Source organism: Diachasmimorpha longicaudata, chromosome 9, assembly GCF_034640455.1.
Source record: "Diachasmimorpha longicaudata isolate KC_UGA_2023 chromosome 9, iyDiaLong2, whole genome shotgun sequence".
NCBI classification, from domain to species: domain Eukaryota; kingdom Metazoa; phylum Arthropoda; class Insecta; order Hymenoptera; family Braconidae; genus Diachasmimorpha; species Diachasmimorpha longicaudata.
In genome coordinates this window covers 7,880,839-7,908,568 of record NC_087233.1, presented here as the reverse complement: position 1 = coordinate 7,908,568, position 27,730 = coordinate 7,880,839, and the positions used below count along the sequence as shown (strand labels likewise).

Here is a 27,730-nt window from a genome sequence, read left to right as displayed (position 1 = left end):
TCGTAATTTCAATTTGTAAAAAAAAAAATCTCATTTTAGAATAAAATACAACGAAAAATATTTCAATTCCTTAATAAAATATTCTACATTTGATTTTTAAAATACTGATAAAATCATAAATTGTCTCGCCAGGTATCCAATTGGTTCGGTAACAAGAGGATACGTTACAAGAAAAACATCGGCAAAGCACAGGAAGAGGCGAACTTATACGCGGCTAAAAAGGCTGCTGGTAAGTTGTGAAAAGTAGAATCAAGTGGATGAAATAAAATAGCCACCCAATTCACGTAGATTATACGAATTACACCAACAAAAATAGTATTCTCAGGGGTAGATAAATTTATTGTCTTACAAAAACATGAATTTTTATGTTTGTTCCTTTTGCAAACTTTTTTTTTACTTCTTTCATTTTCATTTTGTGAATCCTTCGTTTGTTTGCTTGCAAAAAAATATGGGAAAATTCTTCTTCGTAGTACCGTGGTAGCGTGACTTTCATTATCGTAAATCATTTGGCAAGTGAGTTACAGCTCATTCACTTACCTACGTTTCTTTGTTTCTCCTTTCCTGCCGATAAATCTAATGAGCTGTTGTTCCTCACATGCACAAAAAAAAAATTCAAAATTGAGGGAAACAATCTTGCCGCTGGAAATTTTGATTTTATTATTAAGTTCATTATTGTTAATATGGTAGCGGTGGAAGAAAAAAAATCATGGAATTCCGAATTTCAATTCAATTATTCCACAAAGATTAATAGAAATCAAGAGAATTCAGATGAACATATCCTTATATTCTCTGAGAATAATTAATATTTAATATTAATTAATATAAATATATGAGTAATAATTCAATATTTTTCCAAAAAAGTGAATTATAAACAACAATTAGAACCAAAATCTCTTCTACGATGGAATCGAATTCTTTTAGAAACAAAACAAATTTATTCATTATTAATATATGAAAGGAAAGATCGGATCGGACGTCAAAAAGCAATTTCAATGAAATTTACAAAACGAAGAATTCACTGATGAGAGAAAGAGATATTTTTTTTATGTAGAAAAAAAATAGTTAGCTACCCCTCGATCTATGTAAGCACCGCGATGGTTTCTACAGCAGCTTTTGCAGGAGCATCGCCGTACAGTATGGGCGGTGCTAGCCAGGGTACACCAACGCCTATGATGTCACCAGCACCACCAGGTGGTCCACAGGACATGGCTGGATACGGTATGGGAATTAATGGAAGTGATTATGGCTCGCAACCCTACAACGACGGCTCAATGGGTTACGACCCAATGCATCAGGTACTTGTCAATTTGTAATGGATTTATTACATTTTCATTCACTGTTCATTACATCTGCAAAATGCTTCGGGTTTGATTATAATGTAGCTCTGGATATGCGTGAGGGTAGGGCTGTTTGAGGGCGTTAGAGCATTGGAATTCAATTTTTAAAGGCAAAGGGAGAAAATTGGAGTCAGATCAGATGTTCAGAGACAGGAGTTGATGGCCAAAACAAATTATTTCGACAAATTTTATCAGTGTTAAGTCTCATCTAATTGCTTAAATCAATACCCTTATTAATAAATAATCAGAATCTTTTATTGAGGTCATTTGGTAGGATTAATCATTACTATAATTGTTGAAAATCTGTCTGAATCGAGTGAATTGAATTTTTCTTACTGCAATGCAATTTTACTTGAATTTTATATCGATTTTTGGAATATTTCAATGGGATATAATGTTCAATTACATTATTGTTGGATGGAAATTAATTTCATAATTAATAGTTTTAATTTCGATTGACCAAAACGGCGTAAAATACCAGCCAATTAACAGTTATCATAATCAGACAAACGCAAAATATTTGAAATTCGTATTTTATGAATGTCATGGGTTATTAACTCAAACTACAATTATTTTTTCCAAATTTCCATTTACTTGAGAGGAGAGTTGAGTTTTTTAATTTTATACCTTTGCTATATAGTTTCACCTCGTTCAATCACCCATTTTCCGACGCCTGATGCGGAATCCATGTACTCCCTCCACCATTTTCGAATATTAAATACATAAAATGTAATAAATAAATCAACTCCAGAAACTCTCAAAAAGCCCATATTGTCTTACCGCAATATTCCAGCTACGTAACTGTTATTACCGCTAGACGCATGTGCATTATCATCTCCACCCCCCCCCCCCCCACACGCGCGCACACTCACACACAGTCCCACACACACATCAACTCGTACATCCTCTAGAACTTTGGTGGGATTAACCGTGTGTACCTGTATCTGTCTTTATTCTTCTCTTGTACAACGTATGAAAGCACAACGTGACAGTAGTGCCTCGCTGAATAATACCGAAACCCTCCTTCTCATTCTCCCCAAGTTGTGTTGTTACTCGACTGCCAGAGGTAGAATGGGGGCTAGCCCATAAAGATGAGCTTAGAGAGAGATCTGAAAGAAACCCCCGGGAGCAGCGTGAGAGGGAGAAAGAGGAGATAGGGGCGAGGGAGGGATGATTTAAAAATGTTGAGCGAAAGCAACAGCCACACTGGGTGGCTGCTGCACAACCAAGTTGCTTAGTATGCATTGAAGTTGCAAAGTCACTTTTTAGCCAAGTATCAAAATCTCCTCCCTCATTCCCTCAATTTTTTTTCTTCCATTCCTATCGATGGATTCTGTGTCTGAGAAAACACTCTCGCGAGGGGGACACCAAGCGAAAAGTATCTAGTCTTTAACGGGTCTTTTGGATTTCCACTCTTTAACTGTTCCCGGTTTAATCAACGTACGAAAGTACAATTTACTATTTAACCATTTCGTGGCAAACGAGCGCACGGAAATGAAAAGTTTTTTTTGTCCCTCTTATGGGGCTTTTATTTATTTCATTTTTCATTCTCATTGTTGGGGGATTTTCCTCGTGCCCCATGTAAATGAGGAGGCAGTAGGCGATTCGGCTGATTTAACTCACTGGGCGGACTATGAAGTAACTCAAGTCTGTCTGCGAGCACCTTAACAATTGCTTTTGATTATTGGCTTTTGGGAGTTTAGGGGCGGTTTTCGATACGCGAGGTAACAGGGCTGGACGTGGATACGTCTGTAGTCTTGACGGGAGGAGCATTTGGGGAAAAATGCTTATGCAACTGCCCCATAGAATTCAGATATTTTGAGGGATTTTGACAAGTTTTTTGATGCTTCGAAAAATATGAAGAGCAATGTGACTCACAAATCAGAAATTGTCAGATATTATAAATATAAACTCATGACTTCAGAGAATTTTTAGAAAATTCTAGACAATTCATGAAATTCCTAGAAAGTTGGACGTATCCACGTATCATTAAATCTGTACCAAAAATACAGCCGGGAATATTTCTAGTTATTTGGAGTGTTGGGTTTTCTGCATTTAATCCACTGAACTGTGTTTGTTGCAACGGAGATCGTTTACTATAATAATTATTCAAATGTCTGTGTGATGTTTTGAACGTTGAAGATAAAATCAAATGTCGGGCTTTCACATTTTGTTTTTAAATTCAACTTTATTTGACGTCATTTGCATACTTCTCTGCACTGTGGGGGCTTTCTGCCTTTTTCTTTGTAAAAAAAATTCTGAAAATAGTCGGCATTCGTAGTATTATTTATTTTATGGGGGACGGCAATGAATTATTATTTCTCCTAGGGAATTAACGTGGTATATTGTCACAAGCACAGTTCGTACCGTCTGGTATTTAATAATTAGTCCATAGTAGTATGTTCATTTACTTTGTTTTTTCATTGATCCTAACGTAATAAAGAGTAGAAGAGAGCCACAAATGTATTGAAAGAAAAATAGTTGAGTGAAAGTTTAACAGGAATGAGGAGATGACTAAGAGCTAACGAACGAATGGAAATAAACAATCGAATGTTATTTATTTTTTTTATTTACTGTTTCGGTTATCGTGTTGTTTTGCAGTGACGTGACGAGGCTTTTATGTTCCAATAATAATCATCGGGGCAGGACGAATGGAGTCTCTCCGTTGCAACAAGCACTGTCGACTTTGTAGAGTTGGAAAATGGGAAATTAGATTTGTTGTTATGGTTTCTACAATTGAAAGCATTTCGTACTACCTTCAGACAGCTTTACGGTTAATTAGAGTGCAATATAGCTTCTGATATTTATCAGAGGTTGATTGATTGACAAAGGTATTGTTTATCTTTGTGGCAAAAACGAGCTGATTTATTATTTCAAAAGGGTTTAGGGAATTTTTCGTCGTTGGGAATATTCAAATAATATAGCAATTTTTTTTCTTCAAATTTTTTCACATGTTTCGAACCGTACAGTCCATAAAAGAATTAATAATCAATGCTTTCCATGCTAAATAAAAATTTAATTATCGTGAGTGTTTATGATTTTTAAAAATTTAGCGCAGTTGATTTAACGAATTTCATAATTGAATATTATAAGATAATTATAGATCTATACTAAAGTATGAAAAATACTTGGATATTCTCAAAGTGGTTGTTGCCTCAATTAAAAGTGCAATAAGAATTGATGGAATAGTTGGAACTAAACTAGACTCGATATATATCGAATATATTTATAGAAAAACTGATAACTACTATTTAAGAGTTTGCGTAGAGCCTTAGCCCGACGATTACTCCAAACTTTCCCAGTGGACAGATTTTTGTAAATAGTTTTAACTCTCTACATAGAGAACGCCATATAAAATCTGCAAATGGTAAATATCAAACACATCATGGGATTTTTTGGCATACTCTATCCATTTGCAAATCACCCGTCGCTCTTTTGGCTTTCGTTACTCGATTGTTCATTTTTTTTCTTGCGTAATTGTTGCCGACCGCGGATGAATCATTTACACTGTTAGTTAATACCTAGAAGTTGGGGGAACAATTTGTTGAGATACTTTCTTGGCATGAATGCATGTGCAGTACACGGTACGACAAATATGCGCGTGCATTGTCCTCTCCGAAAGTTTGGAAACGGCATCTTCTCTATTTTTTAAATTTACACTGAGAGAAACGAAATTGTTCGACTGAGGAAATTAATGCTTTTTGAAAAGGGTATTTTGGGGAAGGAAATGTGTTTAGTCGAGGTGAATTCAAAATAAGATACAAAATAAGATACATAGCCAAACAATTTCCAGAAATAAAGTACTAATTCCCCTTTGAAATGATAATTTTTTTCATGAAAATGATATGTATTTAGTACCAAAAATATATGCACCCGCCAATAATATTTACTCAATAAAACCGAAAGCTCACCTAATTACTCGAAAAAATACAATATTAAAAACATTATTTTTTTTCTTTGTTCACTAATAATTTTCTTCCAACTCGACGAACGGTCTCTCTCCCCTACAAATGATTTTTCAGCAGAACAAGTATTGTCTCTCAGTGTAGATTAGGGTCTTTCTTCAACGAGTCATAAGCCAGCCTGGATGTTTGTTATGCGAATGTCATTTTTTGTTATCATTTCATACCACACTTCATCATAGTTTTTGTTTTTTCGCAATGGGGGAAAATCCATCATTAACTAGCTAGTGAACTAGGTCCAAATTTTGAGTTCTGTTGTGGATTTGAATTTGCACTGAGCACTTTGAATTATCAAAATGTTCATTGAAAATTTCAATAACGAACCGAAATGAGTCAATTTCCGACGAAAAAAACAATTTTTCGTAAATATTGATATTGACTCGTTTTGTTTCACAATATTTCCCCAGAGTAATCCAAAATGTTTTCGGTTTAAAAACAATAAATAGACAGACAAAAGAAACAAAAAATGAAATAATTACACGCAGGGCAAGATGGGGGCTGGATGGATGCAGCAGCGCGATACTGTACCAGAGTTTCCGCCTCTCCACGATTCAGCGGATTCCGATTCAGACCGGGATGAAAAACGACCACGGGTTTAGGAGAGAAATTAAACAAATTGTCGAAAGAATAAAAGAGAAAAAGTTGCAGTGAAAAATAATTCATGATAATACTAAGTAAACGGCTAACGAAGGGATAATAAGTAGAGTACTATCAGTAGAGCAGGAAGAACGAAGCGTGAGGAATGAGAGGAGAGATTCGCTAGGACGAGAGACAGATAAGCTAATACATGAGGATGGAAATACAAATGCATTTAAAAGTGATAAAATCACTTGATCCGATGTTTTCGAATACATAAGTGATTAAGAACATGAGGAGAAGTTTATTACAAGGAACACGTAGACAAAGACGCGCATTCTTATCGAACTAGTTGGACCCACAACTGATATGTTGTGATGATTGCAAAGGGAAAACTTGTATGAAAATGTGATTAGCGCAAAAGATTGGCAAAACTTGGTTCCTAAAAATTGCGAGACAATTAGGAAATTTTTTAGAGTTTAACAATTTTAAAAATAAAAAAAAATTTTTTTTATTAAAATAGGAAGAGACGAGTTTTTCGTGATACTGAGACATGAAGGGAGAGAAGAGAATGGAATTTGAATGATATTTGATAAATAGATATTAGAAAATAGTAGATACGTAGTTTCTTTATTTAAAAAAATGACTGAAATCCAGAAAGAATTTTTTTTTAATTAAAATTTTTTGTTAGCAAAAAAATACATGAAAATTTAAAATTAGTGCTTAGTGTTTTCAAAGCATAAGGCTTCGTCTATTGTCGGACACCAATGATGAATTGATGACTAATATTTTGATTAAATCAATAATTCAAGTTAAAAATGATTTTAAAAAACATGCAAGTTTCCTGTGGAATCACTCACTCAGCCTATCCCCTCACACACGTGATGTATCAATTTCCTTATAATAAGAAGACAATATAGAGCATAAAAAACACTTTGACGGCGAATCAACAAAAATTTACTAATAAAGCAGGAACTCCGTGTACAATTCGATTGAATTTTCATGCTCACCTGTCTGTTGCCATGCGCTTACACTCGTTTCTTCCAAATCCACACGATTATCCATAATTTTACAAAACATGATTTGTATTATTATTCATACGCCTAGCTACTGAATATGCTTCCCATGGTTCACGTACATTATTTTTCTCATTTTTTAAACGTCTAAGTTAAGCTTCTTGTCAACTGGTTGCGCCGTTCTTTACCCATTAATTTTGATGTTTTTCATTTCCAATAAATCAATAAATAATTTGCAATGTTTGTTATGTTGGAAAATTGTACATGCATGTTGTAATCATACTTCGTAAATCAATTATTTCTACAGCACGTGTTGACAATTTAATTAATTCATCATCGCCGTTTCCCCCCTGCCCCGATAAATCCGATATTTGCTCTCGTAATGATGTTTTTACTCTCAATTTTTCGTTCTTCAATTTCAAAGATTTCATTTCATGTTTGATCGTACATATATAATTTCACGTAACTGCGTAAATTCTCATGTTTCCATTATATATGTCCTGTGTGTATATACTGATGAATTATCAAGTTGAGGGAGAAATTATCTATTAAAAAAATTGGATGATTAAAATCAAAAAAAAAAAAAAAACAAAATGGGAGCTGTTACGGCGAGTTGTTATACGCCTGACGTGCCTACATGTGGCCAATGTCTGCTTTCAGGAGCTGTCGCCTTGAAAACATTAGAAGATACTGGAAACATTAAAAAAAAAATCCTCTAAAATTAAACTCAAATATGATAAATACATAAGAGTCGATCACCATACAATCTGTGATCCTACGCTCCCCCCCCACCCCCCTCAACGGCGAGCAATACGATATAAGATCGATATTAAAATTAATAAATTACGGTATTACCTTTCCCGAGGACAAGGAGTGTCTTCATAATCACCAGTACTATAATTTTTTTAATATAATCGACAGTGAAGATTGACCTCATCAAACACGAGAAAAAAATTGACGATGGCTACTAATGTCTATTCGTTCAGAAGCGAAATAAATCTTTTTTTTTTTAATATAAAAGAGCAAGATATATATTTTTGCGGCACTCCTTGTTTCCAATGCCGCCTTTCGCAAAAGATTTAGCAATTTCCCTGAGATGCAGAGCAGTAAAAAAGAAGAAAAAATAAACGAAGAAAAAAATTTACGAGAACGAAAATATATTATATATTTAAGAATTGAAGAAAAATAATAAAGTAAGATGGGAAACGAAGCAATGATCCTGCAACACAACACTGATGTATACGATTTTTCAACATGAAAATTATTATATATTGTAGCATATAGAAGTATATAAATAATAAGTGAAGAAATGAACTTTAGAATCTAGGCAAATTGTAACAGCTGAAGAAATCATTATGAACGGCGTTGCTCTTGTAATCATGATTTATTAATTATTGCCATTATTATTAACGTGATAACTACATTTTTACAAATGTATTATTAATATTAATTGCGTCATCTGTACTGCTGCGAAGAGTTTAACATCATTTTAATGTTTTTTTTTTTAATTATCACTGAATCATTGAGTGTTACAGTGATTAGACAAGTGAACAGGATATATTATTAATTTTTATCGGCTAAACAATTTAACGAAGTACGATGTGAAACTTGCGCCGATCGATAATAAACGATGCATAAGTAGTGTTTAGTAGGGGATAATCCCCTTCTGTTGTATAAAAAGGTGAAGACGATAAAAAAAAACTTTTGAAAGACACACTATTGGGTGGGTTGACACTGTTGTTAATAAATATGTCGCAAAAGGAGTGTAGCTATTGGCTAAAGGTAGTATTGATTCGTGAAAGATCGCGGGTGAGAGTGAGAGGGAAGAGGGAGAGAAAAGTCGCGCAGGTCATTGTGACGACAATTGCAGATTTCTTTGCCCCCGTTTATCACTGTCTTTGGCCAATTTTTACCCCCAATTATGGGGGGGGCAATTTTTCTTTTTCTCATAATTTTTTTTTCATCTCGAGTTGTTCTTTGCGACCAGTACAAGTGCATTCGGCACAGCTAGTATACGATAATATGCCCGGGCTGATCTTGCACTCGTGCATTCGTCAAACTGTTGTGGCATCGACATAGGCACTATCTAACATTTTAGTAAGATACGAAAAAATGAGAAAATTTACAAAAAAAAAAAAATAAAGTGGGAGAGAATTAATATTTAACATTTATGAATTCGCTGTATAAAATATATTCATATTTTTCATTCTTTCTTTGAGAGAATTGAAACCCGAGAAATGCGGATGAAATTGATAAATCCTTTTTCTTCATTACTTCACATTTTTGTCTCCGTCCCATGGAAAAAATTATCCCGATTACATGCGTTGTTTTGTTTGCCTCCTGGTGGTTGAATATGGTTTTCCATTAAAAATGAGGGATGGAATATCGGGAAATTCCTGCGGCCAACGTTGGACGGAAATTTTTAAAATACAGAGCGATGGATTAAACGAGTTCGGGGAGGAATAATATAATTTTTTGACACTATTTTCATTTCCAATGTCGCTTGGAAATGGTCATTCACAGCGCAACGTTGGCCGGGGTGATTCGCGATGTTTGGACCCATGAGATACGACAGTATACCACGAAATATCATTGTATCTATTGAATGCATTATGATAAACTCAATAAAAGGCTCTAAAATTATTATCACTGAGGTTTTATTGAATTGGATATCCGTGAGGATATTCAGGGGACGAAAATCAGCTAAGAATTGGCTATTTTGAAATATTCAGTACATTTACTTTAGTTGCAATAGAAATTTTATTTCGTTTTATCAAAAAATTTTCAAGTTTCCACGTTTAAATTCCCACCTACCATCTTTATTGACTGATGGTAAGTTGGGATTCTTTGTTACCGGAGGTAGTCTGGTATGCAAAAAAACTACCTGCTCCAGTCCCGAAATTCACCCGTAACACAACTTTAATTCAAAACAATCAAAGGGGTTAGCCTTCTATTTTTTTATGAGCAAAAAAAATTTTTCTTTCAGTATTTCCTTGCGTCTTAGGCCTTCAACTGGATCATCCATCAACCGGTGAAATAAAACTCCAAAACACATTTGAATATTAAATATTTTAATACATTATTTATTGTTTTTTTTCTTTCCTTAAAAAAAGAATGAACTTGAAATTGGTTTTGTTCTTGGGTTTTCATTTGTTTTGGATTTCTGGCGAGTAATGACTGGGTATTTTCTTTTTTCATTATCGAAGCGACAATACACACTAATTTTGCAAATTGAACTAGCTATTTATATATGCATAATATTTATGTATAAGGTAGGTACTCCGATACTGCATAAATACATAGTTTTTAATAATGCATGTTACGTTTCTCTTAAAATTCATACCTCTCACTCTCAATCATGCCGAATAACGCAATCCTCCCGCATTCAAATATAATTTAATACTCGGCTATTAATAATATATCTCACACCTTTTGTTCAGCTCCTATCCACAAAACTGTCCAAGTATCATCGTTAGTACGTTACGGCAGATGCGTCGTTAAAGAATAATACTTCCACCATTTGAAATAATTTATTAATTTCTGATAAAATAATATTAAACGAAGCTCACGCGTAAGTCACCTCCACAATCGCCCCATAATTCCATTAATTACCCTAATATATATTAAATCAATCACTGAAAATCTCTCGATAATATCAACCAGCGACAGGAAGTGGCTTACGCGTTACTATACAATATTTATTTATATAAAGTTACAATCTTTCTTTGAGAAACAATTTTTCTTCACTCAAAATCCCTCTCATCTACTCCACTGTATTTTACATTGAATTATCAATTCATTCATTAGCTAAACAATGGACTATTGAAAATAGAAGAAGAAAAGTTATTTCTCATGTTACCGTTTAGTCACCAGCCCTCCATTTCATCACTATACCGTTTATTTAAATGTAAGTTTATTCAAAGTTAAAGCTTTCAATGGTTTATTTATTTAAATTTTCATATTGTTTTTTTTTTTTCATTAAAATTTTTATAACAACGGGACTGCCGCGTAAATCCGAAGCTTTACCACGGCACACACATGAACAGAGTCATCCTCGTTTTAGTATAATTTATTATTTATTTCGAAACGCAGTCACACGACACTCTCGCAAGGACACAAACCACCATCAATCTTTGCGCACTTCATTCTAATTTTTTTTCTTCGTCTCCGATGGGTTTTCACCCGCTCGTCATTACAGCTCGTCTCATTTTAAACTACATTCTGAGTTTTGATTCTAATGAGTTGAAAATGACTAGAATGGGCCATTCAATTGTGCAGATGCTGCTGATTAGTTTTTCTATTTCATTTGAAAATTACTCCTGCCTCCTTGCGAATTTTACTCATCATTTTCTATCAACATTAATTATTAAGGCAACACTTTATTACAATTTAATGATTCGTAGGATACAACTCTTCTAAAATGTCTTCCCTCGCGTAATTTTACATTTTTTTTGTCAATGGACAAGATCGAAATTGATTTTTTAAATTTCACTTCTTAAGCGCCAATTACCAAACAATTGTTGAAGCCGTGAGTTTTTTACATTTCCTTTTCTTATTAATTCCATTCAATTTTCTTATTAGTTCCATTAAATTCATTAAAAAATTCTTTCGCTCACTAATTAAATTCTTATTCCTCGTTATTCTCGACGCAATCTGCCACCAGATATTGACCAAATGTCCCTTACCAATACATTGTTTCTTCATTAGTTTTTTAATCACTGAACATTTAATTGAATTTAATAATATTCAGCGACCGAGCCTTGATTGCCAGGTGCACAAACATCACAAGATTCAAACTCACTGAAAGTAAGTAAGGATAGTGGGGCGGGGGGGGGATCCAAGAAAGAGTGGCGACAGACGTAAAGGGGGAGGGGGGGGGGGAGATGACACAAGAGTTATTAAAAACGACGAGAGGAAGGAGAAATAATAGACATGCGATTATTCATAACGTAACGCGCATTTTAAATATTTTTCATTATTTAGAGATCGAAGTGTCGATTATTTGCAAAAGTATGAAATTCTACTGAGTCTCCTCATTATATTTTCTCCTTGATGTCTAGTGACAAAGTGTGATAATTATTATCGACAGGGTATTTATCAATTTATTTTAAATAAATTGAAGTGGTATTTTTTTTTCATTAAATTGATTTATAGTCAGTGTATTAGTTGCAGTCACGCATCCATTCATACCATATTTATATTTATATAATATCCATGTGTGTATGTACGTGTATTTATAAGTGTTACCATATTAATCTGCATTCTCAATTATTTATAATATTTATATATTTATATATAGATAAGTAGAAAAACCCTTAACGTAATTACGCTTTTTTTCTTGTTTTAAATAATTATTATTCTTTATCATCTCATCCTTATTAAATTGTTAAGTAATGAAATACGTAATGCTAAATTTCTTTCCTTCAGTGGTTTGTTCATCATTTAATCGATTTATTCAATTTCAATCGTCTCTCACTAGTCGATAGGTTTCAGCGTTTCCTTAATTTTCACTCTTTTGATGGTTAATCGGAATTTATTATGAATATGTGTGTTTTATTATTCTGCTTTGTAAACGAGTTGAAATTATTTTTCTAGCTATATTGCGTTGATTACTTCGTGTTTGTTGAAAATGCCCCATTGATTTCGATGAGTCGCTGATATTTCAATTCATTCATTTTTCGGCATTTTTTTACGCGTGCGAACTTCCGTCATAGTTATTGTTTTCTTTGATTGATGTTCTCGTGGTTCATTTAATTTTCATCGTTCGATAAGTAGCGAATTTCGGAGCCGTTACTGTGGTTTACGGATTTCTTCGTGATTTTTACAATTAATTTTTTAATTAACTTGATTTATAGTTATTAATCGTCGTATACACGAGGATGTTGCGTTCTTCCCCTTAGTTGCACAATTAGTCATTTTTATTCAACTTTTCTCTTCACGCGGTCAATAGAATTCAGCGGACACTTGGCTTTTGTTCGCACGAGGTTTTTTTTTCTCGCCTCCATTTTTATGACACCGATGAACAGAACGCCGTGAATTATTTTCCAGGAGTCTAATCAGGGAGAATATTCACCCCCTTTTTTCCTCTTTTATTCTAATTCGTTTGAGTAATTTACAAAGCAACGGCACTTCTTCTTTCGAGCTTTTGAAATACTTATTTTCGTCTTAAGGGATGATTTTTAACTAGGTATGCGGTAAAAATTTACGGATTACACTTTAAAGCGAGGAATTACTCGAAGTTTACAGTGGTTGCGAGAGATTGAGTGATGATACCACTTCCAATATAGAATTAAAAATTATTTTCGAATTTCATAAAAAATTAGTGAGCTTCAAATAGTTCAAGGAGAATTTTTAAAACAGTTAATAATTTTAATTAAGTAGCCATTTTTGCCTACCCTGGTCTTTTAATTCAATTGTCCATTGAGAGTTCTCATCATTTATCCTTTAGGAGATTTTTTTTTGCATTTCATTCGGTCAAATTAAATTTTTGATTCGCCAATGATTGATTAATGAATTCATCCCTTTACGTTATTAATTAATGTTTAGGTTCAATCCTCTTGAACTCAGAATTTGAGAGAACTCAGAAACACTTGAATATTTAAGTTCAAATGAATTGATGAAAAAAATTCTCACGATTTTCCATCAACATTCAACAATTAATAGAAAAATATTGATTGTGAAAAATCCGAGCCTTCGAATTTCGAAAATCTCCTACCGAAAACTTCAGGTGGAAATATTCAACACCGAATTTATGAATTTCCTCTGTCGCGCAGCTTCAGTCACTCTGTATTACGCGCATAGAATAAATATGTATGCAATTACCTACGAGTCTTTTGTTTTCGCATTATACTTTGTATAATGTCTCTTAATGGTTCTGCTTCTCGATAATGAATTCTGCCTCGTCTAATAATATTTTCATCGTATTGTATAACTTGGTCGGATCGCCTGTATGTCCAGCTAGAGTTGATGCATTGTCAACGATTTATTCAAACAATCATTACGCCATGATAGGAAAACCGAACTGTATGCTCAATTATTCACCAACACTTTTCACTTCTCTCGTCGCGAAATTCCCCGTGCAATTACGCGTTTAATTAACAACAATGCCGTGCATTATAAACACTATCGAAATGAGGGGGAGAGGACGATAACTGTATTTTATCTTTCGCGATGATACCTCATTGCGCGCGATTTTCTTTCGCTATGACCTGTGGTATTTTAAAATATTTATCACAGAAAAATATTTTTACGTAATATTTTAAGCTTTCGCGTGTTCCACAACAAAACTCGACGGCTGTTGACACGTTACACTGGATTTATGATTTTTTTATACCATTTTTTTCGTCCTTTTAATGAAATACAATTGAGTTTGTAAAGCACTTTATGGAAGAACCACACTATTTGGATGAACGTTCACGAGGTTGAGACTGTTGTTGGAGAAAATATTTAAAATTCGAGTGTAAAATGGGGGTGGGGGGGGGGGGTGCCTCTCGGTCGCAGGAATGAATCATAATTACGGCAGCATTAATAGAAAAAATTATTAAAAAATACAGTCTAATTAAAACCAAGAAACAATTATAATGTTGTTTTACTGATGTTCAACTGTTTATTAGTAAATGATTTCTGCGTTGCTCTAAAATTCCAGCGAATTTTCATCCTATCTGAGGGTTTTTTTTTCATTTTTTAAGCAATTTTTCATTCCAAAGTCGCTGAAAAAAATATTTACAAAATTATTAATAAAAAATATCGCTTGAAATGTACCCGGGAAAAAAACGTGCAGTAACAATGTCAAATCAAATCCATCAAAATAAATTAATAAATCATTGAAACAATGAAAATGAAAATGGAAGAAAAAATAAATTTCACTCATCGCACATCACCCCTTCGCCAACGTGAATGATGTCCTCAGTAGAATAAAATGTCACCAATTTCAGCAGCCGCGCGAACATGCCTACTTAATTCTAATTCGAAACGTCCACGATTAATTCACTCTGGTTCTATAGATTGACATACGTACATCCACTCGTAACGTCCTTTGAAACCTAGACAGCGCACGATTAATTGTCTAGTGTGATGCATCTACCTACACAGAAGGTATTTTCATATTTGGTTTCATCATTTGTAAGAGTACATGGAATATTAATCCGTGGTATATAACCGATTAAATAGTCCTCGTACGAATGGCAGTATTAAACACGTGTCTTTATCCCCTATTTTTCATTCTTAAAGCACCGACCCTATGATCTTTATCGCGTCCCAGTCCTCGGGAATCAAATATTCTTAACTACTATAAGTAATTAGATTAAGTATTTATTTTGGGTCAATTATCATTGGCTGGTGGTACACTAACCCTGGGGAGTATTAATTGAACGTCACCAGTGCGTCTTTCAACTTCATTAGCCTATTGAATGGCGGGTGCTGATTACCGCACCAGGAATGAGCGTCTGGTTTTTTTTTCCACCGAAATTAATTCACAGGTGGAAAAATGTCCGTGGAAACAATTTTTTTATTTTTTGGAAAAAAATTTAAAGTCGTCTGCCCCCCCCCCTCTCCCTCCGAAATCTCTGTCCCCTAGTCGGTCTATCGCTGAACCAACACTAAGGATTCTAAAGAACTTATTTCATTGATTCATTCATTTTTTGTTAGTGTCTTTCTTTTGTTGTTTTTTTCATTAAAGTATAGTGAAAACACGAGAGTGATAATCAAACGATGCGAATCACACAAAGACATATCTCATCAGTAATCAAGGCATCAAAACGCGAAGTTCAGGTACCTGAACAGTCGATCCGTACACATCCCACATACCCATTAATAAAATTCCCTCAAACAACGCAATCTCTGCATTTATCAGTTTAAAATGTTTTTTACTGGAAATTGTTTCTATTATCCGTTCACCGAGACCGCATTGCCGTCCGTCAGTTGTCAAGTTAATTAAACTATTCAACGGTAAACAGGCCCCGGTGAGCCGGCAGTGTATCATTTTTAAATCTATTAAATTATGCGGAGAAATTATTATTTTTTCAATAAAGTCTTTGTTTTAGTTATCATTGTAAGCACTTTTGTTCCTTCGATTCTTTCATCATCGCTTATAACCATATATTCATTATCATCATTAATAATAACTTAATAAATATTTATTCAGAACGATAATCGGAGACGCGTCGCTGACACGATTATCGATTTTTTTAAATTCAATTTATTATTTCATGTAAATTCTTCGCGTGAGAATCCGGCTCACACAATTTCACGTATTAACAGTGGGGAAAAACTCGAGGTGAATTGCTGACACCAATTATCATCAGCACCGATTGAGGTTTTAAGGAAATCCAAGGGTCTTCTACAATTCATAGACGTCAGGCAGTCGTTCAACCATATTTACTAATAAAATTTATCCATCAAAATACGTGATAGGAATAAGAAGAAAAATTCTGAATGTTCAACTAGAACTGTAACCTGTTGGAATTAAACAAAATTGTCTTTTAATTGAATTTTGCATTTTGTTGAATTTAGCAACACCTTTTTTCAATTCATATGCGTAAAAGATAAATAATGTAAAATAATCGCCAAATTATTAACAATTTATCTGATATAATGAGAACACTTGGACATCCCTAATCGATCAAATCTTAATCTAGAACAATTAATGAATTAAATAATCAGTATCCAATTCGCCTGAGCCCCGCAAGGATATCTCGATTTGTGAATTTATTAATTGTATAAAAAGTATCCTGTATATATTTCCCGAGTCGGGGAGTGGATGAGGAGGGGTTTATTCGGAGGTAAAATGTCGAATGGTGGGAGGTATATGAGTGGGGGTAGAACGATTGGACTACGAGGACACTATAAAAAACTCTAAAAATTATTAACAATAAATTCAAAACACCTCGAGTAATTCGCCTGCCCATAGTGAAAAAAAAATTATTTAAACACTTTAATCATCAAATTGGCTCTCTACATCATCAGAAATACATATACGCATATATACACATTATGTATCATGTATATACACAATGGGAGTGCCCACATAAAGGATATAATCCCGTTTCATGCAAAATATCATTTATTAAAATGAGTGACACAATAAAACGTAGAAACCCGTTAAATAGAGAGAGAAGAAGAGGAGAGAATAGAAGACCCCGTTCCGGTCATCTTTAAACGCCAATGAGACAAGCGTGCTTAAGGATATGGTATAAATAGTTGTCGTTAATAATATTATTTTTTCTCACTTGATAAAAAAATGACAAATTAACAATGAGAGTGAGGTTTAATAATGAATAAATAATGATAAACCGGTCCCTGTGGTGTCACGCACAGGCCTTGAGGCCCCTAGAATTAGTGTCCACATCACTGGACCACCGTCCAGGGTCCCACATTGGCTAGCACCAGTCATCTTCATCGCTGTCTGAATGTCTGGATCTTGGTGTTCTCTGTTTTTGTCCAGCAGTTGGCTGTGGCTTGTAGCCATTGGGCACTGGACTTGGTAGTAAACGTCCACCACGGCCCATTGCCACAGCCTGTTCGAAGCTCAAGGGACAGTGAACAGTTGATGACATACTCGATACATGTACACCAGATGCTGTTGATGGGCCATGAGGGGGTAGTACTGATGGTGGCACATGCTGCATCAGGTGGGGACCATGTGTTGGTGAGGCATTTAATTTTGGAAAATTTATGTTTGCTGGCTTCAACTGCAATGTTGATGGCTTATTTGGCGTTGGTGGTAGTCGTCTTCCGTGGCCACGACGTGTCACCAGCACTGGGTAACTGTGCTGATGGGGATGGTGATGGTGGTGATGGGGATGGCGGTGGTGGCTTGATTGACGTCCACCTATTGGACTTGGACTACGTGATCTCTGCTCGAGGGATGTTGTACCGTAGTGGTGGCCACGGTGGTCCATACGGTGGACTGGACTTGGTGACCGGGCTGGACTCGTTGAGGCACTCCAGGGACCTGGGGATTTTTTTGGGGCTTTAAGAGAGATGAGAGTTAGAGTGTGAAGTTTCTAGAGTGCTGTGAACATACATGCTTGGGATGCAAGCGGGCTTATACGGAGCAGAGAGATTTAGGAGTGGTGGAGGTTTAGGGAGGAGAAGAAATATGAAGGACTTGGAACTACCTGGAAAAATGAATAAGAATTGTGATGCACTGTTAGAAATTTTTAAAAAATTGGTTCACATCCTTTTGCTTGGTGCTTTGAAAATTTTATAAAAGAATGAGTGGAACCGTATGTTGATTCAAAATAATCAGCGAAATCCAGGTGATGTGTTCATGAATTTTCAATTATTTGATGATTTCCGATAATTTTGTACTGAATATTGAAGGTTTAATGAAAATTACTGAAATGAGTTGGTCTTTGCTGTACGTTGCAGTTTTACTGAACTTTTCAAGTATTTTGGAATCATCCATTGCAAAATGTGTCTGCATATTCATACATAAAATTATGGATTGTAGCACACTTTTTCTATGAACATCCTGAAAACTCAAATAACTTCATTTTTTAATTTTTCAAGAAACACAAAAGTTATCTCAAGTTCCTCAAAAATCTATTCTCAACAGTGAATTTCAAATCTCCAAATTCCCACTCGTCCACTCGAATCTCTCCACCCACCATGAAAAATATTCTCTACAAATATACATAGTCCAACATACTACGCAAGAACTAAGGGTGAAAAGAAAGTGTAGTTGTACCATTAGATAACAATAAAAAAAAGCTCATGCATCTGTCATGTGTGCCATCCCGTGTACCCACGTGTATATTCCCCGTAAAATTACCAACAGCGCAGTGTCGACTATACTAAAGTATAATAAATGTCGTGTACCCCTGTAAAAAAAGCCGGATTGAGTTGGGAGTGTTGTGCTGTCTGAAATTGTAATTCAACTGAAACAGCAAAAGCTAAACAACAAACAGAAAAAAATAGAAAAATATTTCAAAGAGAATAATATGAATAGCAATGAATCTTTCTCATTTTCTTTTCATTGATTTTTTTTTTCTTGAAATAAAAGGAATTACCATCGTCGTAATAGTCGCAGTGGTCGTAATAGTCTGTGTAGAGCGCATAACCCAAAAGAATGAAGAAAAAACGTATTACATCGAGTAAACACAGAGAGCATCAATTGCTTCTTGCGAATAAACCATTAATAGAAAACACATTCATATCCATGAATTGTTCTTCAGTAATTTTCTTTTCAACAGCATTGAATCACTTTTATCTCGCGCTCTCTCTCTCTCTCTTTCTCTCGCTCTCTCAATCATTTTCTGTACAGAGCTGATTGGCTTTTATCGATAAGGTGATTCTCAGCTCACGAATTTATCACTTAACGAACATTTTACAATCGCTTGATTCGGGGATTGGTAATATGAATTTTACCTCTTATTCGGTGACGATGATTGTATTGTGAGTGATGAGGTGTATGTGTATGCCTTTGAATTTCCACGACGTTACTGACAGCGTCGCTGAAACCAGGTCCTTCGTGGTAGGGATGGTGGTGGTGGTCGAATCGCGCTCGGCGAGAGGGTGATGGCGATCTGTGGATTGGTGAGTGTCTTCTGAAAAATCAAAAATAATAATTAGTTTTTTAAGGTATTCACATGGTCAGGGAACATTTAACCCTTGTGTCACCCGGGCAACCATGGGCGAATGTTTTGCTGAATAATTTTTTTTATCACACAAGATTAATCAAAATATTAAATCTTCATTATTTTAACAATTCACTATGGAATTTTGTATTACACGTATTTTTAGAAAATCATATCTAAAAAACATTAAAAATTTTCAAAGTTCAGACAACAATAAAATTGTTCATTGAGAAAAAAAATCCATAAAATTTCCTGGAAAATTGCAAGGGGAAAAAAATTATTTAATATTATATACCTCAAACTTGGCGAGCGTGAATGATGTCTTGGTGGATGCTGCACATGTTGTGGATGAAGTCTATCCCCTTGTGTGAGACTCTCAAGGCTCCCCGCCCTTGAATCACTAGGTACGATATCCTGAAGGTCCTTTAAACCGAGGAAGAAATTCGTATAAAATGACCATAATCATTCTCCCGCCCAATTTGATATTTATTCACAACGAGGGGTTGGAAATAGTTTTGGGCATCGTTGATTCCTTTGCTCGACATCCCTCGTATTAACAATAATCTGACGATTACAAAATTAATGAATGATCTATTGACCGTAATCGAAACGCCTTTTGCCTCTGTCGTGACGGCATATTTCGCATTGCCAGAATAGCATTTGTTCTATTTAAATTTCACTTTCTTTCAAACAAATGGAGAACCCATTTTGCTTCTGGAGATCGAAATACACTGTCAATAATTATGCGGATTATTTCAGCGTCGAAGTAGAGAGCTCAATAAAAAAAAAAACATCTTAAGACAAAGAGAAAGGGTGTTGAATACTCATCAGGATGATTAAAAAATTATCATGCACAGTGACGGATTAAAACATGCGCATGCACTTTAGTTTTCTGATTGAATGATGAGAGAGAGATACGTGGAAAAAATAAGTGATTGCCTGTTAAATTCTTGTATTTCTATTGCCTTTAAACATTAAGATTACTTACCATGAGGTAGAAACTTATACTCAAAAAATATATCAAAAAACACTGAAGAAAAATTTGGACCCAACGATCCAACTTTTTTCGCTCTATTTTTAGTTGGGATCGAAAGCAGCTAGGGAAGGGTACGACTGATCGCTAAGTTGTTTTCTAATTATCCATAATGAATAAAATCACTTTACGTATCCTCGAGTATCTATGAAAACTAGCTAGACTGAAATTCCCAGGAAGAAAAACTATTCTCCAGGACCATGTGTAATCTATTGTAAAAGTGTTGGACTAAAATTCGTAATCTATTGTTATTCTGACTATCCATTGATAAACTGACCATCTCGGGAATATCTGACAGTTGATTTATCTATAGAGACGATATTTCATCTAGAAAATATACTTCAATTAAATGACATCTAAATAGACAAAAATCTAGTAACGAAAAAGAAATATTCCACCAGTTACCACCAAAGGAAAATAAAACCACAAAAATCATCGGAAAACTACCAATTGAGCGTATCTCCTTCAAACGAATTAATTGGGCTCATCAATCGAGCCTTCATAGCCTTTAACTTGTTGCTAGTCGAAAAGAAAAGGTAGCGTTTAATTGACGAATAATAAGAACAAAAGGGAAGGTGGTTTTTGGACAAAATGAATGGAAATAAAATTAAAATAAAAGAAAATAATCGAAATGATGGAAGTGATAATCTTTCTTTCTCAAAAATTGATCGAATGCATTGATTTTTTTGTTCTCTTGGACCGAGTCGACACCTTGAGGTAACGGATTGAGGAGCGAGGTGCGTAGGTGTTCTGGTGTTGATAGTACGAGGGTGGTCGGTGATGATGATGATGGTGATGGTAGTATTGATCATTGTCGGTATCGTAGTATTGATGATGATGGTAGTGGTCCTGGGAGGACTCTGCCAGCAATGGCTCTAACTCGGGGCCACGTTCATCGCCGTTAACTACAACCCCAGACCCACCCCCTCCCTGGCTACTCTCTCCGCTGCTCCCTAGTTTATCGTACTGGTGGGACATCTTCCAGTTCACCTTTTTATTTCTGCAAACAGAATTTTATTTAAATTTTATTTAATGCGGATCATTTATTTTCTACTGAACGGTATCACGTGCCGTTGAGGGAAAGTCAAGTTCAGAGCTGAATTCTGAATCAAGTAGACGACCAAATTGATATTAATTTATTAAATATATAGAGTTGAAGTGAGAGTCATGGGAAAAATAAAGTAGGAAATTAAGTTAATAATATTATTTGACTCATACTGAAATTTACATTAAAGTAGGTCAAATTGAGACTCACAAAATTGTTCTGTTTAAAACCAAATTTTTGTGCATTATTACGCAAAAAACACCATTTCCTGGCATAGACTTTTGCCCTAAAATCCCTCCAAAATCCATCCCTATTTTGTTAATAAAATTAATTACAAACAAAAAACTAATTATAACATATTTAATGCTGAAAGTAACTCGACAGACCTGATGCTACGCTGACGCCTTTTTTCGGCAGCAGCTAGAACCCCAAGGGCTCCCTCTTCTTCTTTGCCCTCCTTGGTAGCATCAGTCTTTCCATCGACACCCGGTGGCTCAAGACTGTTTAGTCGGCTTCCATGATGATTACCCGTGTGATTAACCCCGGCCATGTCCATCAGGCAGTTGAAGAAAGAAGAACGCTGTTCGGACGTGTCAAATCCGTGTCAGACTCGGCACATTTTTCTTTTTTTTTTCTAATCTTTTCATTATTTAAGTCTCATTTTGTTAATTAGTTAGATCTTCACACGCATCACTGCCATGGTCCACGACGTATGTACAATGCACATACAGGCTTTCATCCTGTCCAACACGGGCATTTAGCTTCCGTGTGCATTCAGCATAAGTCTCTTTCTCTCCTCAGTCAGTTTGTTCACATTCCTATTTTTTTTATTCGTGTATAATTCATAAATAATTTTATACGTTTGGATTAATCAATTGTTTTCTTTGATTGGTCAATTCTCAGTCTTCGATTAATTAATTCTTGTGCAACATCGTGCATTATCGCATGATCATACAAATGCTAAATGCAAATGCAGACAGAAAATTTATGAAAAACTGGAGCGAGATTGAGAAAGAGACATTCCACAGGTAAATAATCGTGTAAAAAAGACGTAAATTATTCAATTTTTTTTGCTATCGTTGCTTGAAACCATGCCACACATAGAGTGTCGTGGTAGACTGTGCGATGTGTCATAATTTAAATATTGAAATTTGAAATGAAGAAAGCATGGGGTCATTGATAATTCCGATATTTAATAAATTATTTTGCCAAGTCAAATTGCAGTGTGAATTGTTTCGCTGAGACGTGGAAAGTCTCAATGAAATCTGCTGCATCGGATACAGAATTTCAACGCCTCAATGATTAATTTAATAATCTGCAACTTCGTTTGTTTAAAGCCTGTATATGTTTGTTCAAACAGCAAATTTGGAAATGCCTATTTGCGTGACATAAATCTGTGGACGTTTTTGTGTGATGCGCAGAGTACGATAGTGATTTGAATAGAATATGTAGAGTAATATAATTATTGACAGACTGAATTAATGCAGTTTCATTATTTTAAACATGCAGATGAAAAGTGCTCGTGAATTATCGATTCGACAACTCGATCAACGAAAATCCACAAACATTTCGATAAAATGTTCAACTCCAGTTGGGCACGCACAAACATTACACTGATAGAATATTTCATTGAAAATATTCATATAGAAAGGCTTATATTTCGAACAATATATACTCAAAAAATACAAAATAGCCCAATTCTCTAGATTTGTTAAAAATTTTCCATGGAATTCTAGAAAGTTTTCTCGATAAAAGGTCTCAATATTACATTGAAGTTGTTAAAAATATTACTACATACTATTATTTTTAATTTTTTTGATTTTCGACTTTTTTTGTGAAAGTTTCACTTAAAAAATCTCTAATATAGGGAGGACGAATATCCTTATATCGTTGCTATCGCGTAATATTTAGACCCGAATCGAAAATAAATTCGAATGTTTCATTAAAAATATTTACAACACACTTCTCGGAGATATTTACCATAAATAAATAAATTTCTACCAGTGTATTATCGTCAATTACTACAAGAAATGAAGCTTATACAAAATATTCAAAAGACACAGCCGGCGTTCTATGGAAAACTCCCTACCATGTTTCCACACATAAACTTACTAATAAAAATTATGAAAATATCATTCAAAACATGCCTAAAAATTACAAGTGGTCAATGTGATAAATCGTATTCAGCAAAGTAATGATTTCCTTATTGATAATCATCTACAAACCCGGGTGAATAACGTGAAGTGAAGGATAAGTGACAGTAATTTCGATAAATCCTCAAACTCATCAGAATTAATTTGTGTATTAAAACGAATTTATTGTCAGGGGTATATTTGATATAATTGTTGAGTGTGCCAGTGTGTTGATGCATCAGGAAAGATCAAGCGAGGTCTACTCACAAATGTAAATGACAATTACTCTAGTTTTTAGGTAATACCAGTCGTTCCAAACTACTCGAAAAGGTTATTAAATTATTTATGCTCAAGTTAGACGATTTTAATGGATTTCGGTCAGCACAACTGAGCTATTTGACATGAACAGAATGGATTCAAATATCTAGGTTCGATCTAGCATCGTTCTAGGAATCAATCAGTCCAATAGGGAGTTTCTGATCCTTTTTTCGGAGGTGTATACTTAATTTTTGTCTAGGGGAGAGGGAGGGGTTGCGAGGCAAAAGGCGCACTAGCTGTCGCTGCGTTGAATTTTTCGCTTCAATATCAGCTACTGAGGATCTGGCTAAGTGCCTCGGTTCTCGGGTTTTCATATATTTTTACTTACACCGCATTTTTTTTTTTGCTAAATGTTGAATCGCAAAGGAAGAACGAATCGATACCAGATGGTTGTATATGAATTTTACAATTTTATACGTCAATATGATATTTTTTTAATTTTATGAAGTTAAGGAGTGACGTATAAAATTGTAAAATATAACTGGATATCTTTTAGTGGAGAGCACTATTCAATGAGGATACCTTTCATAAAAGAAAAAGTACATTGAGCTTTATGGGATAAGTTCAACACCATTTTCATTGGCGGATTTTCTAAAATTATTTTGCTAGTCTATTTCCAGTATTTTCTAAGAATAATGTGGGTTTTGTAATCTTGGAGTGTTGGTTAATGTGATCGTGACTAAAAAAATATCAACTAGAGAAATTAAACGAACATGGAAACGTATTAAGAATTGAAAATCCATGTTTATCCAATTCTTTTTCTATATTATTCTGATTTTTTTTCTTGAGTTGGGAATTGCAGTGTATCATATTGTAAAATGTAGAAATGTAAAATAAAATTACGTCAAAAAAGTAATTGTGAAAGTAACATTATGGTGTGAAAAAAGATATTAAGAGTACTACCGCCTGGGCTGTTGGACTTTGCCCAGTGCTATCGTTATGGTTAGTCTGTAAGAAATAGAGAATAAAAAAAAAAGTATAAAAGTAAAGATGAATTTGATTGAGTATGAGGAATTTTTGGGTAATCATGTCTCTTGCTCCTATTGGGCTCAAATATTTCACATGGTCTTATCACTTTCGTAATTACACAGTAGAGTCCAACTATGACCTACATTATCCTAGTCTATCTAGACAAGTAGTTTGTATGTCATATAGTTTCTTTAGTTGGGTACACATTAATTAGTCTCGTACTTCTGTATCGTGGAGCCAAAATTATAACGGGCAACACCCAACACACATTTTCTATTGTATATTTATCATTCACAACGCATATTTTCCTATCTACCTCGACGTCTCATCATTTGTTTTCTCTTGTACTGAATTAATGTATTTAATGAAAATGAATGAAAAAACGAAATAATTTCTTTTTCTTATTAAAAAATTTGATCGATTTCCGGTAATTAAATTGGCCAATAAAAATGTATTTATGCTATTGAATTATTTTCTTATGCAAAGAAAAATCTGTAAAATTTTGATTTTTTCAACTGGTTATTCCGCTCTGATCATGAATAATGAAACCAATGACTAATTTCCTGGATGAAATCGTAACGATATCACTGATTTTTGGATTAAAAATGGAGGCACGAATGACATTGAATGAAATATCGATGATGAAATTATTCTCCTCTCCTTCGAGCTACTATTGAATAACTCTTTAGCACTACGATATATTCAGCACATCAGTGAGTAACATTTTGGAGAAGGAATGAGGATCTTAATTAATTCTCACTAGTAATTTATTTTAACTGCAGCTGATAATACAACTGCAGCTTCTATTTTCCAATCTATTGAGAATTAATTTAGGATCGGGTGATGAGACACTACGGGGATGACTCACATCGCTAATTTGAATGATTATCCTCGCATCAGCGATCAATTCCTACGATGAAGAAGCCAACAACATTCATTCGATTTGTTCACGTCATGTTTCATTCAAAAGTAGTTGTTTGATTTGATGAATCGAAAATTATTCCATTAATTAATTATTTTATTGGAATATTTTTTAACTTTTTATTCAAATTTTGGAGGTCTGAATTAAAAATTTGAAATTCAATCGACATTATTCGTTAAAAATGATTACATAGTTGAAATTTTCAAAGAATTATCCTTTTCTTTCAATAAATACTTTATAAGCAACTAGATTATCAAAATTTATGTACTATTCTAGGCAAATAAATGTTGAAAAAATTGAACATAATATTTGTGAATATTTTTAATTAATTTGTCAATTCAGTAGAATTGTGTTTTTTATTTAGAGTGATATCCGGGTATTCTGATTACAGTTTAAAATTTAAAATAGATCGGAAAACATATTTACATGAGGTTTTTCAATAATTAAATATATTGAATTTCTAAAAAGAGAATAAAACATAACGAGAATGATCTCAAATCACAATGACTCACTGTAAAACTTATTTATAATTCGCTCAATAGGCCCTAGACTTCAATAATAATGATTATCATTATAAAAATATTAACGATTGCGCTTTGAACAGTAGTTTAATATTTTGTTTGGGGGTGACTCACCTGAGGATCAGTCGACTCAATCTGACCGAATTTCGTTGTCCTCCAGTTCTCGAGGATCAGGAAGCCAGCGTATATCTTACCGACGGTTAACTTTCCTTTATTCAATTCTGAAAATGAAATTCATGGAATGAGGAATTCATGAAAATGGATTCATGGAGTTAATAAATCCGTATATTTACCTTCTTTCCTAGGTATCAAAAGGTCCAACATTTTTTTCGCTTGGAGTGGCCAAATGGCCCTGACTGTGTCTCGCAATTCTTCATCAGCTCGATCCATTTCATCCGCTGCAGCATAAAAATAATGATAAGGAAATTATTCTTGCGATTCATCTGACTTTGAGGAATCCTGAGAGATTTTTTGTAGCTGAAGAATTTTTTTTTCAAAATATTTTATCATCGAATCTACCATGAATGTGTCTTTTATAATTTTTATTTATATCATGTTTGTTTTTTTTTTCATAAAATTTGAGATAATTAAAATTTTGAAGTCAATTATCAGTTTTTGTTGTATTTTTTTTTTAATAATAAAATAAAAGAGAAATTGACAATTCGAAAGAATTGATCAAATTCTATTCAGTTTAGGGGAAACATGACTTTATCTCCCGAGATTAGAAATATCATATTTTATATTTCCATAAGACCGCTCATTTGAAATTAGGCCAGTTCTGCTATCTGAATCTCTCGGTGCATCCCCCCCCCCCCACCTTAAAAAAGAAACTTACCCGGTCGCATTTTAATATTGAGATTTTCCCTGATCAATGCAAAGAACGTCGTTGTGAAAGCGACCTTGCCATCTTCATCAACCGGCATATTCATCCTAATGAGTTTCTTATAAGCAAGTCTGTTGGGGCACTTATTACCGAATCCCAGTGGTGGATCCATATTCTTAAGCATATCGTACATTTCCGTGAAATGTATTTTCCCAGTAGCATTGGGATCATACTCTGCCCATATTCTAACAAATTCATCGAGATGATGGGCACCAAGTATCGATGAGTCGCGTGTGAGGTAGTCAAAATTGTCCATGATAACGGCAACGAACAGATTAAGCATGAGAAATGAGCAGAAAAATATAAAGGAGACGAAGTAGGCATACGCCAAATTTGAGCCGCAGCCATCAGCATCTTGTTTGGCTTTAGGATCACAGATACGACCTTTTATACAAGACAGCATTATACTTGGCCAAGCTTCGCCCGTTGCGCACCTGA

At 34.4% G+C, this 27,730-nt stretch overlaps 2 protein-coding genes across 15 annotated transcripts in view; one reads left to right on the top strand and one right to left on the bottom strand.

Moving 5' to 3' along the window:
• Positions 1-9,910, top strand: part of LOC135165893 (homeobox protein extradenticle) — a 29,666-nt gene extending 19,756 nt beyond the window's left edge. Inside the window, exons 6-8 of one of the 6 annotated variants that reach the window (XM_064127679.1) lie at positions 133-229; positions 1,108-1,295; positions 9,878-9,910. In XM_064127679.1, coding sequence (XP_063983749.1) covers positions 133-229; positions 1,108-1,295; positions 9,878-9,895 — 303 coding nt within the window. In that variant the 3' untranslated portion in view covers positions 9,896-9,910. The other 5 variants (XM_064127677.1, XM_064127680.1, XM_064127678.1 and 2 more) reach the window with 5 other exon arrangements.
• Positions 9,911-9,953: 43 nt separating this feature from the next.
• Cac (cacophony) overlaps positions 9,954-27,730 on the bottom strand; it is an 81,368-nt gene continuing 63,591 nt past the window's right edge. For 3 of the 9 annotated variants that reach the window (XM_064127654.1, XM_064127653.1, XM_064127652.1), the window contains exons 24-32: positions 27,245-27,726; positions 26,703-26,807; positions 26,524-26,630; positions 21,934-22,127; positions 21,214-21,502; positions 19,765-19,892; positions 19,261-19,439; positions 18,903-18,935; positions 9,954-17,860 (exon numbers count right to left, since the gene is read on the bottom strand). In XM_064127654.1, coding sequence (XP_063983724.1) covers positions 17,268-17,860; positions 18,903-18,935; positions 19,261-19,439; positions 19,765-19,892; positions 21,214-21,502; positions 21,934-22,127; positions 26,524-26,630; positions 26,703-26,807; positions 27,245-27,726 — 2,110 coding nt within the window. In that variant the 3' untranslated portion in view covers positions 9,954-17,267. Of the gene's footprint in view, positions 17,861-18,902; positions 18,936-19,260; positions 19,440-19,764; positions 19,893-21,213; positions 21,503-21,933; positions 22,128-24,897; positions 24,946-26,523; positions 26,631-26,702; positions 26,808-27,244; positions 27,727-27,730 lie in introns of all 9 variants that reach the window. The other 6 variants (XM_064127657.1, XM_064127655.1, XM_064127656.1 and 3 more) reach the window with 4 other exon arrangements.